At 47.9% G+C, this 19,274-nt stretch overlaps 1 protein-coding gene across 8 annotated transcripts in view; it reads right to left on the reverse strand.

The window, feature by feature from the left end:
• Positions 1 to 1,678: 1,678 nt before the first annotated feature.
• The window catches only part of ULK1 (unc-51 like autophagy activating kinase 1), a 99,796-nt gene continuing 82,200 nt past the window's right edge, over positions 1,679 to 19,274 (reverse strand). For 7 of the 8 annotated variants that reach the window (XM_073313040.1, XM_073313039.1, XM_073313036.1 and 4 more), the window contains 9 exons: positions 18,874 to 19,058; positions 17,748 to 17,863; positions 16,984 to 17,127; positions 14,793 to 14,980; positions 11,775 to 11,953; positions 11,459 to 11,577; positions 8,502 to 8,659; positions 7,305 to 7,440; positions 1,679 to 4,684 (listed from right to left, as the gene is read on the reverse strand). In XM_073313040.1, coding sequence (XP_073169141.1) covers positions 4,629 to 4,684; positions 7,305 to 7,440; positions 8,502 to 8,659; positions 11,459 to 11,577; positions 11,775 to 11,953; positions 14,793 to 14,980; positions 16,984 to 17,127; positions 17,748 to 17,863; positions 18,874 to 19,058 — 1,281 coding nt within the window. In that variant the 3' untranslated portion in view covers positions 1,679 to 4,628. The remainder of the gene's footprint in view (positions 4,685 to 7,304; positions 7,441 to 8,501; positions 8,660 to 11,458; positions 11,578 to 11,774; positions 11,954 to 14,792; positions 14,981 to 16,983; positions 17,128 to 17,747; positions 17,864 to 18,873; positions 19,059 to 19,274) is intronic. The other variant, XM_073313037.1, reaches the window with a different exon arrangement.

Here is a 19,274-nt window from a genome sequence, read left to right on the forward strand (position 1 = left end):
AGGTTCTTTTAATAGAACGTTGTGTGTCATTTTCCAACTTTTTAAAAAAAGCAAACTGGAAAAAACCGAGAAATTCCTTGACGTGGCCTCCGAGTGACACCCACATGGGTCATCAGCAGGGGTGGAAGCTTTAGATCGACCACACAGAACTCTGTCACTGGAGCTAACCGAGTAACTGATAGCCGCAGGATGTTGTCATCCCCGATGAGAGCCGGCATGAGAAGGGGATGGAGAACACACTGTGCCCCTGGGGTTCACAGAGACTTGCCGACGGCAGAGGAATGGGGAGATTCAGGAATCTTGGATTGTGCTCTGGGGTCTGGATGGGAGTGTGCTCCAGCGGGCACAGACTTTTCTAACCCATTCCTTCCAAGTGTGACCCCTACTATCCCATCCCCTCCAACCTGTCTTGTCTCAGTTCCACACCCCTGGCTCCTCATCCCACTCCAATTCTCAAGTAGCTCATCCCAATCTCTACTCCTCAAGATTCTCATCCCAGTCCCCAACTCTTTACATGGCAAGGTCACCCCTCAGGACTCCCCCTCCCAATTTCCTCTCATTCTCCCCCGTTCCCAATCTCCTTGCCCAGCCAGTTCCAGTCTCCCACACTCCAACTCCAGTTTCTCTCCCACCCACTCTGCCAGCCTCCAGTTTGCATCTCCTCCCACCAGACTCCTTGTCCCAATCTATTCCCCCTGCATTCAAACGAGGCATCCTCCTCCTCCATGTGTTCATTTAGAACACAGGAGAGACAGGCTCCTTGCTCTCAGTTCTGATGCTTGGCTTTGCAGCAGCTCAGAGCTCCAACTACAGGGAAGTTCTGCTCAGCCCTGGGCTGGAACAGGCCCCAGTATAGATGGAACCTTCCGTGAATTTAGCTGCAAAGCTCTAGCAAGTCTCTACTGAGCATGTGCAAGCTGCAATTTTTCAGAAGTTTATAGCTTGGCCAAATGTGGGCAGATTTTCATGGGAAAGGCAAGAGGCACATCCCTGGCACAAAGGCTACCCCCTGCCAAATTTCAAGACCCTGCTCCAAAGGATGGGGGCACTAGAGCTTCTCAAAGGAAAAGTCGCCAGAGTTGGTTTTAATATGGGCAAGTCAATGAATTTTTCTCAGAAACTTTTTGGCTGAAATTTCCTCTACCCCCCCGCAAAACAACAACAAAACCTCCAGCCTAAGGCAGACACTTGGATTAGAAAAGCTGGTAGATCAAGGGAATTTGTTACCATATCAATAAAACAGAAGTTTTTTAAACTACCAAAAACCACATTTCTTATAAAAACGTTCAAAACGTAAAACACTACACACAACCCTAGTATTTGGGACATCATCTGACTATGTGCTTCTAACCTGCCCTCAGGCCTCTGAACCACGACATGTAATGTTAGCCTGACAGTGCAGCAAATCGCTCCAGCACCCCAATGCTGAAAATACTTAAGCATGAGAGGAAGCTTTAGTCCACCAGGACTACTCATATACATAAATTTAAGCCCAGGCTTAAGTGCTTGCAGGACTGGTGGGATCTAGTTATCTGCTTATCACAGGGATTCCTCAGTTGCAAACTGATACTGACCTCCACTTTGAGTTCTACTGATGAGAAGCGTTCAACAACAGCGAGGTATCATTAGCCTTAATGCTACCAACTAAGTGACACTGGAGAATGGAGACACAATCACGGACAATTTCAAATCAGTTTTATTTTCTTAAATCAGTGTTTTACAATTTAAAGCCAAAAAAAAAGTCACACAAAACACAAATTAAAAAAAAAGTTGACAATCAAGCATTACCTTATAAAGAAGATCATCATACACTTTCTCACAAACCTGAAGATACATGTTATTAGATTGAGGTTTCTTGAAATCTAGTTAAGACACTACATACAAACGCTGCAACAAGTAACAAACCCATAACGATAGTGAATAGACTACACTAGTAACTTCAAATTTTCTTCTTTTTTGCATTCCTTATTGTCTACAAAGCAATAAATACTATTTTTACCCCAAAAAAAGTTGGTTTCACGCTACATGCATTTAGATAACAGAGTCACCAAAGTGATGGCAAAAGAAATCATCTGTCTTCTTTGTTTTGTCTTTCTCTTGTTGTTTGTTTATTTTTTAAATCCAAGCACAGTGGCTAAGTTTCAAGTATTGAGAAAATATATATAATATGTACACACACACTCACATACATATATATATTTATTTATATATTGGTTGAAGATCTGTAAACCACTTTTTTTTGGAGCAATATATATTTATATACGTTGAATGTGGACAAAAATTGATACATTCAAGTAATTAAGTACAGCTGGAAGGTTAGTGCTGAGCTTGCCGTGTCCACGGATCGGTACACCTGTGGCATAAACACAAATCCTGGGATGCAACTGACTAATACTTGGCAATAAGCTATTAAGTTTGGGGGGGTTGGCATTCAGTGTGAAAAGCAGGTGTCTGCTGGGAAGTTTGTTCTGGCTTGCTGTTTCCATGCTGCATCCAGGTTAACGTATTGCACTTGTAGAATTGCCTATGGCAGGACTGGTGGCGATCCTTTCCGAAGTGGTCTGCTTCTTGCTTAACATCTCCAACCGCAGGTTTGTTTTTATTTTAGGCGTAGGCACACGGAGCCACAGCAACAGCAAGCTGTGAATGAATGAAGCAATGAAGGCCTGATACTGAAGCGACACATTATGTAATCAAACTCCCCTGGAGAGGGACGGGGGTTTCTTTGCTTTTGTGTTCTGCCACCAGAAGCGTCCATCTTGCCACAGATGAAGCTGGTTCACACGTCAGAGTTGTTCCTTGCATAATATTTTGTCCAAAGAGTGTCATACAAAAACGTGCAAAAAATTACAGTGGGAGGGAGAGAGAGAGAGAGAGAGAGAGAGAGAAGTAATGAAGATTTAACCACCATACGCAAAATGTTATTGGATCCCAAAAGCTAAGCCCCAGGTTCGCATTTCGCCCATGGAGGTTACTTTTTCCACTCAGCGCTAAGAAAATACTGCCATGACACTGATAAGTTAAAACACACACACACACACACACAGGCAGCCAGTTTCCCGCCCCACACACTCACAGCATCCAAGCCTCAACAAGTCTTCAACCGCCCACACCCACAGGCCTGGTCTGGCTACACAGTCTCTGAAAAAGAAATGCTGAAGGTAACTGAACACTAAACGGGCTGGTTGGTTGGTTTTATAAAAATTAAGCAGCAAAACAATAAAAAATGCATTTTCGGTTGTAAATATGTAAGATCTCAATGTCTGTTCTTGAGCTCTTAAAAACCATGGAGCTTTGTACGGACGGTCCTTAAAAAGAACATTTAAATAAAAAAAGCCTCTTGGTACTGCTGGATTTCAAGTCAGCTTTGCCTGGCACGGAGGGGAACAGCACATGGACCGGGGGCTGCTGTTTGCTGCTCATGCACAAGATACAGTACAGTTAAATACACACAGTGACACACTCGATATATCGATACATATTCTCCTTGAGGAATATGTATTAATATAGACACACAAACGTAGTGCAAAAGAACAACGAGGAACAAAAGAACAGCATTCCCAGCAGTCGTGAAGTTCCGGGGCCACCGTGTGATGCAAAGGCAACTTGTCAAAGTTCCCATAGTGTGTAAAGTGCTTCTTTGATTCACAAAGTTAGTGTTTTTGGGGGGCAGTGGGGGAAAGGGTTATCTAACCAACAGCTGAAAGTAGGACAGCATGGGCGTGGATATGTACTGATGGGCCAAGCTGTGCAGTCAAGGGTTTAGGATACTGACCCCAATGGGGGAAAAACCATCGGGGCTTCTTGTAACGCTAGAGTTGTTTTTAAATATATATACACAACTTTCTTGTCCTTTGTTGCTCCCCGTCCAGGTAGGGATGTGACCTGCCTCCTCATGCTTGATACAAGGGAGCCTCCTCAGTGGCAATGCTGTTCCAGCATTGCTCAGGAAGTCTTTCAGAAGGTTGCAGCTGTCTTCAGCAACGCTCCAGGAAAAGAGATCCAGCTTCCCCACGGTACTCCTCTCCCCCACACAGGAAGTGCTCTGTGGCATGACATATACAAGAAGGGCGAGAATGGAGATGGGGCAGGGGAAAGGAGCAGCTGCAGGTCAACAGCAAGTTCCTGAGTGCTTGGCTATCAGTGGGGACGGGGAAAGTATGCAACTGGCCTTGAATTCTACCCTTCTCAATTCACTGAACAGTCCACCTGAAAGTTCCTGCTAACGGTTTCAGCACATCCACTGCCAGCAATGGATGCAGCACTAAAATACTCCAGCTCTGAGCAGGAGGGCAAGGCAGCAGCCTTGTCCTTTGAAGTGGAAGTGGGAGGAAGGGAATTCTCTCCTTTGCCCCCTCCACCAAGAGAGGGAAAAACCCTGCATCTCTCCTACGTCTTCCCCCGGTCTATACGGTGGGGAAGTGCTTGCAATCGCTGCTGTCATATGTCCCCCAAAAGAGAATCCAAATCCCTACTGCGGAAAACCTTCCTGACTACTACAAATAAGATCAAGCAGTGTGTCTTGCAGGTTTCCCACAGCCAGGCTCCTTCTCCACCACTGCAGCAGGCGATCGGAAACCGAAGGCGATTGGCTGGCGTGAGATTCGTGGCAAGCAGCACTTTTAAAATCACGCACAGATCCCCGATAACAGAGCCGACAACCGGCGTTCGATACACATCTTACCTGTCAGAGAGAAAGGACACAGGAAATCAGTCTCTTGCCCTCCAGCAATATTAAAGCTAACAGAATAAGCAGGAGACATACAGGATCAGCTCCTCAGCCGATGTTAATGGATGCAGCTCTGTTAATTCAATGGAGTTACATCCATTTACACCAGCTGAGTACCTGCCTCAAAACGTCCTCATGCATAGAGGAGCATGAGAAGTGGGAATCATTAGAGACGTCAGAGAACAGTACTTTGGACACTGTTCCTCATTGGGACTTCGAGTTCTCAGCAAGAAAGGGCCCTAATTCGCCTCTAAAATCAGTGGGGTTGTAGCTATTTAAACCAAGGAAGTGGTTTACGCCAGTAGTGAAGATGGCTCAAGATCTCAATAATATTTGCCAGTCTGGGACACAAAGAAATCAGGGTCTGATCAGACTCTTACGGAGGCAGGAAGTTCAAAGTAATGTGGGATTAATTCCTAAAGCTTCAGGCTCAAGATTCGGAATTCCTGATGTAAATAATTAATACCAGTAGGTGTGTGTAGCTGGGATGTACACTGGGATCTAAAATACAGCCTGTCGCACTATAACAAGAGACACGCAAGAGAGATTGTCTCATTCAGGAAGCTGTGAAATAAACTGGATTAAAGACCGTATGCTGTGTTGTTATAGCTGTGTTGGTCCCAGGATATAAGAGAGACAAGGTGGGTGAGGTAATATTTTTTATTGGACCTATTTTTGTTGGTGAGAGAGAGAGAGAGAGAGAGAGACAAGCTTTCTGGGACTACGTCTACCTCACAAATTACTTCGGCATAACACACATTGCTCAGGGGTGCGAATAATCCACTCCCCTGAGCAACGTAACTTACACCATCCAAAGTCGACAGGGTTACGTCGGCGGGAGAGCGTCTCCCGCCGACAGCTTCAGCTACCGCCTCTCCCACCGGTTGAGGGCGCCTTCGTCAGGAGCATGACAGTGGCGCAGCGGCATCGGTGCAGCTGTGCCTCTGTAACTGACGTAGCGTAGACAAAGCCTCAGTTAAAAAGTCAGTGACTAGATCTCTGCTGGGGAGAGGTGTCTTTCAGGTGGATTAGCCAGAGAGCTCTCTCTCTGAATAAGAGACATGCCTGAGACTGATGAGAAGTGTCTGCAATAGAAACCACACAGCATTCCTTAATAATCCAGTCAGTGCCTACCAGGCACTGTTAAAGCAGCAGCTCCCCCCACCCCCCGCCTTTAGTAACACTTCAGATCAGCTGTTAAAGTTTGATCATTCTTGGTATTATTTAACTGACTTATTAATAAGTATTATACATACTGTATTATTTAACTGATTGCGGGCTGGAATTCTCTTCTTTCATAAGGTACCCAGTGTCACTGAACACCTAGGTGCGGATTAGGACAACGGCCCCGCCCCTGCTGAGGAACAGGTGCAATCTAACTGGCAATTTTTGTGCCTCCAGGGGAAGAGTGTAGTTGGTGGCCGTGTAATTCCCCCGCCGGGAAGCCAGCCAGTTAGACAGCAATAATGGTTTTGCCATTGCAGTTACGTTGCCAGATTTAGCTTAGCCAGAGTTGCATTTAACCCACTCTCCTGCTTTTTGACATGATGCTAATTAGACTTTTCCCGCTGCCCCAGCGTGCGCAGGCAGGTTCTGTAACTGAGCCATACTGACCAAGGGCAGAGAGCACGGGCTCTGGGTCCACGCTAGCTCAGTGCTCTCAGAATGACACCCAACACTCGTGACAGCATGGGGTCGGAGCAGCGGGACAGAGTGTCCACTCACAAGGACAGAGGATGGGTGCTAACTGGGAGGGATCTGTTTGTCTTGGGGTGGGAAAACTAAAAGAGGGCTGGTTTGTTCTCTGAAGGGTACAAAGAGACGGGGGGGGGGGGAGGTGCATCAGGAGGGGTTGCAAGGAGGTAGAAGTTCAGGTTTCAGCACTGACTGCTGATGAACAAAACCTGCCTGCCACGGTCTCAGCCATTTTGGGCTCTTTGGTTAACGGAGGGGAGGGAGGATTTGGTAAAGGGTTCGCAAGCTGACACAGGGTATGTCTACACTGCAGCCGGAGGTCTGATCGCAGGATGAGTGCTGCGTCATTACTGATGCTTTTAGCGGCGCTAGCATGATCAAAGCTAGCTTGGGTATAACCTACATGAGCTGCAATCACACCTCTGCCTGCAGGGGGGACGTACCCTTAGACGTGCATTCGGAAGAGCTGCCGCAGCCCTGATTGTCTCATGCAGTGCCCTTCACACCACAGCGACTGCTGCTTTGCTTGCCCGAGTGACCAGACTAACAGTCCCAGCTGGGAACCAAACCCACACCTTCACTTCTGCCAAACCCACTGCCCTGAGCCAGCTCCTTCACGCAGCACAAGGCTGCATTACAGCCCTAGCAATCTCTCTGCCGGGGCGGCTCCCACAGGAGCAGGTCCTTACGGCAGCGTCCTGCCGCTCTGTAAGCAGGAGGCAGGTAGCTGAGCACTGAAGGAGTTATTCCAAACAAAGACATCTTTGGTGCATCCATAAGAACTTAGCCCTGGTGGAAGGAACCCTGGAGACAGACCCTGGATCCACAGGTGGAAAAATACTTGAGGCTCTAGTAAGAAACTCCGTGCCCAGCTGCTCACATTTATTGATGTTCTCGATGTCCCCCTGCTCCGTTATGATGTTCAAGAGCCCCTCCATCAGCAGCAGAGCCTTCTGGTACCTCTGTGCGCAGTCCTCCCTGTGATGGAACATCTCGTCCAGGGCTGCAGACTGCACCTGTGTGCAAACCCCGCCCAGTTACTCCATGCAGCAGGTACAGGGGTACTATTGCCATGGAGGCTGCACCGTCAAGCCACGCTCAGCAGCACGCCCACCGAGAGCCGGGCACCATTTAATAATTGTTTATTCGCCCTAAAACGCCGTTTCGGTCAATCCAAAACCATCCACGAATTTGTGCAGAGTTTGCCAAATAGTTTCGAGGGGACTGAAAAATCGAAACGGCTCGATGGCGTCGAAAGGCAACGTTTTGTTTCAATGTTACCAACACATTTCGGGCCGGAGCTACAAAACGGCCGGAAAAGGAGGAGGAGGAAATGGTGGGGACAGCACAGACCACGGTGGCAATTCAGAGCCACAATGAACAGCCACTGGGCCAGCGAAAGAAGAGTAAAAATGACTCTATAGTCCCGTGGTTACAGCACCCACCTAGGATGTGCGAGACCCACATTCAAGTTCCTGCTGCAAGAACTATTTAATGTTTTTTATAAAAAGTGGAACAGCTTTACCAGGAGAGAGAGAGATGCCTGCCTCAGAATACCCCATAGCCCAGTGGCTTGGATACTCCCCCTGGAATGGGGGAGAGGCAAGTTCAGATCCCTTCTCCACATCAGGCAGAGAGGGGAATTGATCCTCGGTCTTCCCACATCCCAGGCGAGTGTCCTCACCACTGGGCTAAAAGCAGGGCACCATCTCCACTCTGTGCCTAGTCCTCCTTTGCTTTTGTTAAAATGTCCCAGATCAAAACGAAGAATTTCAAGTCAGGGTCAAACGAAATGTTTCAGTCAACTCAACTCTAAATGTTTTCTGACTTTTCAATTCGCTAAACATTTGTTTTTGGTTTACCCCAAAATGAAACATTTGTCAGATTTTTCTGAATTGCCAGCAACTGAAAAATCCATTATTCACCCAGTGCTACGTACGTCCCTTCCCAGCCCTCCAACGTGCAACGAGCCAGGCGTGAAAACAACCTGCCCGCACCCTGTATGTGAGCTGTGACCAATCATGCTAAGCCACGATGCACGCTGGACACTGCTCCTACAGGGCTGTGAGATCTTTACCATCTGCACGGCATAGCTGAAAATGAGCTTCTCTGCTGTGATGCTGTTGATCCGATCCATGAGCTTCTGTTTATCCAAGAAGAATCTCTGGAGTCTCATGTTCAGAGAGTGGCAGGCTGACACGCTGGATTTATAAAGTTCGTTCAGCTTCTTCACAACTAGAGCAAAAGAAACAAAATGTTCATCTCATCTTCCCGCTTTGCCTCTTTCACCTACTCCCCACGCTCCAGACCTTGGAGGAGTGTCTCAAAGGTGCTTTGTTTAAGGAAAAGCTTCAGCCGTTCAGTAGCATACAGACTGTGACATACCTGTCACTATCATGGGCTTTGACTTAGCCTTGTGCAGTAGCTTTAAGGCTCGGATATGGAGATACCCACAGATGCTTCTACTTCCCCTGCCACCAGATCTAGTTTTGTTTCTTTTAGCTGAAACAAGGTTTAGGCAATTCAGTGTGTGCACTTTGCCACACACACCACTGGGAACAGCAAACACTCCAGAAACGGAGCCTCTCTGATCCGATGGCTGGAGGCGTGATGCCAACTTGCCTCACCTATGGTAGCTGATGGAGCCTACAATGCCAAGAGTGGGCGAAGCAATGGAGCGGAGCAGGGATAGATCAATTATTTGCTGAGCAGCACTTTGCTGCCCTGCCAGGTGAACGTACGAGGACACCTGACCTCCCTTCCTGCAGGGCAGCTAGGATTTTAAGGCTCCAGGACTGCGTGATGGAGAAGAGCAAGAAGAATTTATGTAAACGTTACTGTACGTGGCCAGCAACAACAATCCAAAAGGGTGTTCAACAAAGCAAGAGACTGAGCCACTTTTAGTAGCTCGGATACACTACTGAACCAGGAGATTTTTCGAAGGCACACAGGTCTAACCTACAGAGCTAATGGGACTTGGTGCCTTTGAAGGTCTCCCTCTAATGCATTCAACTTTACATGTTAAAAAGGGAGCGTTCATCACAAAGTACCGTCAGTGCCTTTCAAACTGCTCTCACTTCCTCATTTACTTTTGAGACCCTGAATTCTAAGCAGTGCTTCATGGGGAGAGAAGGAAGAATGGAATAGCTTGCCTAATCCCCAGTGCATTTTGGTGAAAGCGCAGCTGTAGATCTAGAGGCTACAATCCACAAGGTACACAACAAGCATCTGGGAAAAGAGGTTCAGACTTCTCTATAAATGCTCAGAACAATTTGTTATTCAGGCTACAAAGGACAGCCATAGCTTTGGCTGGCCACAGCTTCTGCAAACTCATTCCCATTCTCCCTGAATATGCTCTACTTCAGAGTTCGGAGACTAGTCTCAGAAGCTCATCCCGGTTCTTAGAGAGCCCGGTGGGTAAACTGAGTGGCACCAGCCAGTGTACAGTAACGTACAGCGGATTTGGGACTTGGAAAGTTTCAGCCTCTGCCATCTTCTCTTTCAATGGGGAAGTTAGAGTCAGTTACAGAAAACCCACGGAGTGGAGTAAAATTCCAGCCACCGGGATTTACTGGTGCAGTATTTCCTTTGGCCACTGCCTCATGCCTGAACAAAACACAGTGCAGCTAGAGTCACTGAGCGGGGAGAGCTGAGCGTTACGGCCTCTGCGGGCAAACTGCTCTGCAAAGGCTAACCTTTCAGCCACTGAACAGGAGAAGGTTTTCTCAGTGGCAAGGAGGAGATGTAGCGTCATGACTTTCCATTGACATGAGTGGAAATTGTGTAGCTAAGCCCCTGCACTGGCCACTGCAGAAAGAGAGGGTGTGCAGTTATTGACACCAATCCCCCTAATGCAGAGAGGTGATTTTCAAAGGCACAAAGCACAGTTAGACGGCAGCCAGCGGGAGATGGGCCTCTAATTGCCCTTGGTGCCTTTGAAAGGCTCCCCAATAGCGTCCCAGTGCTAAGACAAAAACCCAGCCACTAGCTGGGTACTGAACCGTGGCCACCTTGTGCGATGACAGAGACGCATAACATGTCAGAACCAATGGAAGGGCATAACAGGCTGATAAATAAATGGCTTCCTGCGTTGCCATTGGGTATTGTTACTTCCTGTTTTTTTGTTTCTTTCACTTGAAAGTCATGACTGCCAAGAAATGACTCAACTTGCCAAGTAAGCACACATTACGAATACACACAGCACGTAATTAAGTTGCACCCCCATCATGTATAATTAAGCACCTGTGTACAGAGACATGCTGAGATATTCAGATCAGATGCTTTCTTTCTAACTGGCTGTGAGGATTCATACAGTGGTACAAGCAAGAACCTGGGTTCCTGCATAAACTGAATGTCACGCGAGGAGCAGGTCCTTTGAGGTGTATGAAAAGCATCCCTGAGGAGGCCAGCAATGCCAGGAGGTTCATGTGCTCCTCTTCCACGCCACCGGGCAGAGGGCGGATAACTTTGCAAACAGACCGTAATACTTGGGAGAAGGTCGGGGAGAGACAAGGCAGGCTGCTGGCACAGAGTGGGGGTGCGTGTGTGCGCTGGCAGAGGATGGCAGCGTGTAAGGAAACTGCCAGCACAGGTGGGTGGAGAGGGGCAGAGGAGTGTGAGGAAGGCTGACTACATGCATCAGTGGCGCTCACTATTGAGTGTGAGGCCACTAGCCGAGTTCAGTGGCGATGGCTCATATATGTGGATGGGGGAAGGGGCATGCGTGTGCACGCATGTGTAAAAGCTGCTCCTCCAGGAGCTCCAAAGAGAAGAGGGAGGCAGCTGGTTATCCACGCAAATGATCCCAGACAGCCTGCGCTGTGTTCATCCAGGGCACTCAGTATATAATAGAGAGGGTCAGCACTAGCTAGCAGGATGAACTCAGCTTCTCACTCTGCTCTTACTGCTGAAGTCTCAGGGCAACGCAGTGGGGGGTGGGTGGCCTTTGTGGGTACAGCAGCCTCATTCCAAGCTCCTTTCCACAGCTCCAGCATTCCAGACGCATCCCTTGTACTTGCGCTCAGGGGCCCTTACCTTGTTTGACAGTGGAGGAGAGGCACAGCTTGCCTGCCTTGATCTGTTCTATGGCTGTCTGCAGGCCCGAGGACAGCAGCTCTGCTACTTTCAGGTACAGTACCAGCTGCTCTGCATAGCTGCAAAGGAAGCACATTTCACTGCACGCAGGTCAATGGGCTGGTCAGTGTATTTACAGCACGACCGCTACAATAAAAGTGTCCCAGAGTGCTTTCCAAATGCACACCACAGGCACATGGCAGAGAGAAGCAATGCACAGCAGCTAGGGTGGTTTTCAGAACAGACCAAGGTAACCTGGCTTCTCCCTGGGCCTTACCTCCATTCCCTGCTGAGAAGGCTGATCTGGTCAGCCACCACACTCTCCTGAAGCTGGTACTCGGAGGCCACCGAGCTGCTCATCTCGCTGGTGCTCCCTTTGATGGTGGCGATTTCCAGCACGTAGTGGACGAAGGCAAGCATGAAGCGCAAGCTGCGCAGGGTGTCCGTGTGCTCTTGCTGGAGAAGGAAACACCAACACAGAGGTTACGTGCAGGATGCAGCATGTGAGGGAGGCAGGGCACACTGGCAACAGCGCCAGTGCATAGAGGACTCATCCCTGGGTTATGAAAGCAGAAGCTGAGGATGTAATTCTAACAAGGAGTTGTTATTGTGTCTGGGCATGAAATCCCCGGACTCGGACCCAAGCCCAGACACCAATCCTCCTCCTTCACAGATTAACAGAGCACAGCTTCAGGCCACCAGTTTACAAGCAGTGCCTCACAGGAGCTGAGTTGACATGGTCACGGAACTGACTTCTCCAGAGTTGCTTCCTGTTTCAGGTCAGGAGTGAGGCACGCTGACAGGGCGTGGTGGGCAAGCTTGTCCCGCAGCTACCTGAGCATCTGTTCTATGGGTGAACCATGGCCTTTGGCCTCCTGGCTCTCAATCCAGCACCTTGAGCTACGAGCACCTTCATTTAATAGGGGGAAGAAACCCCTCAGCAGTGGGCTCAGCTCAAAGGGGCACTTCCCCATTTCACGCGGAGTTTTACTGAATAAACCCCACCCAGTATAGCCTGCGGGCTAACTACTCATAGGACCTACAGTAACTATCAGCTCTTTGAGCTGACTATAAAACCTGTTAGAACTTATCGCTGGAACTTCTTGTGGAATTCCCTTTTTGGTATTTTCTATCAAAATGATCGGAAGAGCTAGCAGGTCTATCATGCATTCAATGGATGCATGCAGTGTCATAGTTGTGTGGATCCCAGGATATTAGAGAGACATTGGGGAGGAGGGGGGGCTATAAAAGACATTACCTCACCCACCTTGGCTCTCTATTCATACAGTGGGTCAGTCCTCCTCTCAAAGCGACAGGTTAATGCCCTTTAGTCTAGGAGTTATGGGAGAAATACATCCCTCACATTGAGCAACCAATCATATAGGTTTCTTCATTCATTCATCAGTTCAGCTTCTTGGTTCATGGGTTTCATATGTACCTGGCCTCCATTGCACCTCAAAATCTCTAGTATCTTTACCCTCACAATACCCCTGTGAAATAGGGAATTAGTATTATCTCAATTTTACAGATGGGGAACTGTGGCACAGAGAGATTAAGTGACTTGCCCAAGGTCACATATGATGGAACAGGAATTGAACCCGAGTCTCCCAACTGCCAGGTTAGCACCCAACTCAGTGGACCTTCCTTTCTCTCTACCCATAAAGAGCCCATGGTACTTTCCAGTCCTGCCATCAGTAATCATTCAGAACCTCTCCTGCCCCAGTCCCCAATATGTACTTTGTTTTAGCACTGCACATCAAACTTTTAAATACAGTCCTGAATTTGTTGTGTTTTCCCCTAAAGGAACTTTTTCAAAGAAAAAACATCTACTTACTTTTTACAACTGAACCTGAGATAAATAATAGGTTTCAAAATGCCAACATTTCAGCGTGCTGTAAAAACGTCAGCAGAAAGCATCTGGGTGGAAAATTTGTCAGGTTGGCATTCCGGACAGATCCGCAGGGCACAAAAGGGGTTACAAATAAGCCAAAAAAATCTGGGTGCCAGGAAGGTTTTGCAACATGTGAATGGATTATTAAAGCCTGCGTTCAGCAGAAATGAGGACCAAACCAGAATGACTCATTGCAGACATCTGAAGCAGAACTGCACAGCATTAACAAGATCAAGCTGACATTTCCTTCGGAAGATTCTGTTCAGGCCCACAGAGCAGGTGTGGCTGCCACATTCCCATGCTTCTGGGACTCTTAAGGCGGCAGGAAATTTAGTTAACCCCCACACAACATGGATCACATCCATGTTAAAATCTCAGCCCTATGGCTCTGCAGAAACCGTAGCAGATGAAACCAACTCAGTGCATACCTGACAACTCAAGTCTCATTTCCCTAACCTGATTTTGTAAAAAAATTTGTTTTTAAAAGGAACAATCAAACCTTAATTCTTAAACCAAAGTGCACAGGTCTCTGCATGTATCCAGAGGATGATTTTTTGATATTGGACTCGAGGCTTGGTTGTAAAGAACCTTCCATAGTCCTACATGAGCTACCGCAAGATTATGAATAAAGATGAAACCATGCCTTAGTTCTTCCCCTCTCTCCCCAGCTCCACTGCAAATGGATAACCTGACTTACATCTCAAATGGACTTGGGCAGAGGGAGCGTTTGCTATGTTTTCCGCTCCATTCACTTTGGGGAAAAGGCGGTGTCTGGCTGCCTTTCAACTTGACAAAGATGGTTCAACAGCCTATTTTGTTGGTTCAGAGTCTCTCTCTCTCCCCCTGCTATCAATACAAGCCTCAAGTTTATTTTCTTTTAGGTCCTTTCATCGGAGATTGTAACGCTAACGGAATCCCCAGTGCATGCAGAAGATAATAATGGGAGATATTAAATAGCTCGCTGGCTGCATTCTGGCTAGACATCAGGAGCACTTTTTGTGTTTTTTTTCCTTTTAAAAAGAAACAACCCAGACTTTCTTCACAACCAGCTGATTTTCAGTCAAAGAAGAACATGCAATATTGAGTGCGGTTTCCAACCTTCAATTTCAGCTTTAGAAATGGCAAAATTATACCCCCTGTCACACCAGTAACCAGCCACAAGGACTAAAAAGCTCAGTAACTTTGTTCCCTCCCAGACAAGCAGGACCAATATGCTGAAAGCATTTTTTACTTATTGAACTTTATGGGCCAGATCTGGTGTAAACTGGCCTTGCTCCCTTGCAGAGGGTCTGATCCCCTCAGCTGCAAATATCCAATATTTTAGCTTTTTGGACTTGCTTTTGGTGATTCACCCCTCCACCCCCACCCCTCCTTTTCTGTTTTAAGTCCATAGGATGTACCCACCTCCATGAGCGTCTCCTCAGGCAGTTCTGGTGCCTCAAATGTAACTGCCCCTTCCAGATTAGCCGCAATGGGATCCACAAGAGTGTACCGGAGACTAGACAGAGCTTCCATGGCATCCCCACCAGCTCCCACTAGCAAGGGTCTGCCACTGAATGAGCCTCCTGAACTCAGAGAACTTGAAGAACCCACTGAGAAGAAAAGTACACATGGCAATGACTTAGACATTAATACCAGGCAGAACTGCAGCATAGCCATTGCTTAGACGATGTACAATCCCCTCCACCACATAGACACCCTGCTAGGAAATAGAGTATTGGGTTTCTTGATTAGATGCCTAACAAAGAAAGCAGTAGATCCCAGGCAACGTAACTGTGTATGCCACAATCTTGGAGCCCGTTATTTGCCATCTCTAGTAGTTATGACCCTATGGACAACAGCATGTCACTACCCGGGCTCCTGGTTCATTTGGGTGGAACTGTTCTCCTCCCCCATTTTACAGATGGGGAAGTGAGGTACAAAACAGATTAAGCTGTCCAAGGTTCCACACTGTGGCTGGGCCAGAAACTGAACCCAGGTCTCTTGAGTCCTAGTCCAGTGTCCCATCAACTAGACCACCACCATCCACGTCCCCTTGGGCCAATCATACTCAAGCCCAGAGAGCACCACAGACACATTGTTTACTATAAGATTTATCAATAGCAAAAGGACTCTCCAAAGTCACGCAGTTATAATAAGAGAATTAAATATATTCACCATCACCCGCATTGAAGCATATGTTGTCGATGGGGAACATTCTCTTTGAGACACAGAGGATTCCAATCCTGGCTGTAATGCATATCTATCTAATCCAGCTATGCAAATTCTGCTAAGATGGGATTCCCTACGGTCACTGAACATCGCAGTTGGAAAAGACACAGCCTTTCCCCTCTGGATTCCATCTGCTGCTTTATACAGCCTTCAAAAGGCTCAGCCACATAATTTGCTGCTGAGTTACTCATGTACAGAGTTGTATGCGGCTTTCTTTCCCTTAAGGCCACCTTGCTTGAGAACTACACCTCAAAGCCCGCAAAGAAGGTCTGAGTATTTCCAGTTCTTTGAGGAGAGACGAATGGAACAGGCAAAGCTGTAGGAATCTCAGGTTTAGGGTGTCCCTGAATCTGCAGGCCACCGTTTTCAGAAGCTTTAATCTGGCCTGTACAATTGCTCTGTTGTTATACTTGTCTAATGACCCTATTTATGGTCACTCCAAACTTGTCATGCGTTGAGGCCGTGTATAGCTTCAGCTTACGTCACACTGCCTCCGAGCCCCCTCCCTCCCAATAATGATAGCCTGCTATCCCATTTCTGTACATGAACTAGAAAACATGAAGTACTTAATGGAATAGGGGTAATAAGGACCAGTCACAGCTCTTCAAGCTCAACTCTTATCCAGTTGCAACATTTAGCGAACTTGTCATAATATACACTGCACGGCTTGCATTGGAAAGGCTTAGGGGTGGCTTGGCATCTTTTCCAGAGGACTCTGAAGAAAATGGAGCCTACGTATGATGTACAGGACGCTCTCAGCAGGTTAGGGAATGATTCATCTTCATACCCTCTGGTCTCTATAATCAATTTTCATGCTATCCTGGGGATTTTCTGCTCAATGCCAAAAAGCCCACATTTAGGACAGGGACTGAGGGAGAAAGAAAGAGGGCTCTCAGCATGGTCTCCTTAATCAGGTGTTAAAGCCAGTCCTTTAATTAAACTCTACATCTTGACTGAACAATGCAGAGTCATAATGGTGAGCATAAGTGTTCCCCAAGTTAACTATTAAGCACACAGTCATTTCCTATTGAACAGCATTATTTAGAGGGGGTGAACTGACCGACACGGACACTTGTTCTGATAGGAAAGCACTAAAAACGGGCTATTCCTGAAGTAGAGAGAGATATCAAGTAACAAATATTTGCACCTCTCTTGATCATCCACAATCCTCCTCGAAGCAACGGAAAGAGCTTTCAGTGATAACTTGTTTTAGTATTTGCTAGGGTTATAATCTCAATGGCGTTCAGGCCAGGAACAAATGCATTCTGCTAAACCTTTCAGAGCTGCCAGTGCTCCCACAACAGAAAGCAAAGTCTGTGGCATGAAGGCCTGTGGCCACCGTCTTCCAGACAGACCCATCACAGCAGAAGGGCAGGGCCATTACCTGAAAACATCCTGGTCCTAGTGGTTTGTGGTGGTGTTGTCCCACTTGGAGGGGATCCAACCGTGAAGATCACTGGGGAAGGGCTCACAGAGCCCCCAGCTCTAGCCCCACAGTATAGGTTTCCTCCATAAGCAGCAGGCAGAGCTACAGAGGAAGAGTGAAAAGGAGCAGCTTTTACCAGGATTATTACTCAGAGGACAGGATTCCTCTCCCCACAACCTCAAGCTGTTCCCACCCGTTCTTTTTAGATTCCACTGCTTCCTTTCCAAGCATCCCGCTGACAAAGGAAATGACACAGGCTTGCATACAAACAGGGCGCAACCAAGGAGCACCGGCAGCGTTACATGGCCTCACTGCCAACTAGATTGCCGACTCCTGCAGCTCTTCAGAGGAGGACCCCTTCCACACGCTACTTCCCAGTTGGGAAATGGAGATCATATGTCCCCCTATCTCAAAGGGACACGGTGAGGGTGAAGGCACGTTTGAGCTGCACTTTGAAAAGCATCCGATGCTTATTCAATTGTCCCCGTTAAAATATCCATCATAAAAAAGACCTCAGAGATAATAAGTAATAAGGATACCCAGCTCTTCCACAGCGCTTTTCATCCCTAGGTCTCCAAGTGCTTTACAAAGGAAGAAGCATTATCCCCATTTCAGATACAGCAGTCAGTTCCTGCTCCCAGGCTAGGAGACCAGAGACCTCCCACTCACACAAAGCCCTGGAAAGCAAGAACCAGGCAAGGCCGCATGGCCTCCCCTCATACCTGTGATCTCCATTGGCTTCTCATTGTTCAGGCTGTCGTTGCTGCCAGCTTCTGAGATCTGAGCCCCAAAGGCAGCCTTGAGAAGCAGGTCAGTGAGGCGGCCGGTGCTCAGAGATCTAGAGAGAAAATTAAAGGTGAAGCAGGAAGACAAAGACAGTTTCAGGAGGGGCTGAGGTTTCAGTGAACTTCCACTCCCTAATCTGCACCATTCTGCCTCCCTGCCCGTTCTGCACATTGCACGGCAAAGGGCTTAACGCTGAAGCAGCTGTTGGCCTGTGAGGCTCTTTACTCCGCTATATCAGAACCGTAGGGGCATCTCCTGCTGGAACAGGGAACAGTTAGCAGCGCAGCTACCTGCATCAACACCTTCCTTTCGTGGATCTCTCCTTCCCTCAGCATTCACCAATGGAGCTCTGCCACAGAAACGGTTTCCTTCAGACCTCACTCCGTCCTCTGCAACAAACCCTGCCGCCTCCCCCCGATAGACAGGCAGAACTGCAACACTCGATATGGGGCTATTCAGGATGAACCCAGGAGAGAGCTGAGCTTGCACCACAAATGCCATGCTGCTTCAGGAGGATAATTAGAGAAGACTAATGACAGCACAGTAGGGTTAGGCCCTGAAATGGCCTCAATGGTAGGACACTGCAGGAACCATTTCCAAATGGAGCAATCGGTGTGTTCGTGCAACTGATGGCAGTCTGGTCTAACTGACTGAGCCTGGATCCCAGCTGGGTGAAGGGCTGGGGTCCTAATCCCAGCTCTACCACCAATCTGCTGGGTGGGCCATTCTCCTGGTCTAAATTTTCAGGAGTGCCTGGTGATTGTGGTTGCTTCAGTTTTGGGGCACCCAACCTGAAACACCTTAAAGGAGCCTGATTTGCAGAGAGTGGGTCTTCATCACCGATTGAAGATCAGGCCCCTTTATACAGCCAAAAATTAGGATGCCCAAAGTCACTAATTTAGGTCATGGTCTGCCTCTGCCTGCGAAGCCTATAGAAGTCAGGGTAGTATGAGCCTGCAACACAGGCGTATTGTGAATATTAGCTGATGACTGTAAAACGCACTGTAGCCGTGAGTGTGCACGATATGACGTACTTTATGACAGAACACGCCGATATCTCACCTGCCCTTAATCTCTTCCACAGGCCTCAAGCCCAGGCCAGCCTGTTGGCAATGGAAGTGCCCCATCTCCTTCAGGTCTGGCAGAGTCTTGTTCCGTGTCGGGGTCATCATGACTCCCTGCTGGGCCAAGAGTGTGAGCAGGTTCTGGGAGCTGGGGGTTTTGGGGAACTCAAAAGGGGACATAGCCTAGAAAGGAGAGAGTTGGGGTTTCTCGCTGAGTTATTTGTAAATATTCTCATCAAGCTGGTTTGGGTTTTTCTACATGAAGCTGTCTATACAAAACTGTGACTGAAACCATCTCGGCCCTCCCCCCGCCCCAGAGGAAAGGCAGCTGTCGCACACATTTTTGAATTTTAAGTGCCGCTTCAGAGCTGTGCCTGACTGACTCAGTTCTCTCCACTG

Source organism: Lepidochelys kempii, chromosome 15 (genome assembly GCF_965140265.1).
Source record: "Lepidochelys kempii isolate rLepKem1 chromosome 15, rLepKem1.hap2, whole genome shotgun sequence".
In the NCBI taxonomy this organism is placed as follows: domain Eukaryota; kingdom Metazoa; phylum Chordata; order Testudines; family Cheloniidae; genus Lepidochelys; species Lepidochelys kempii.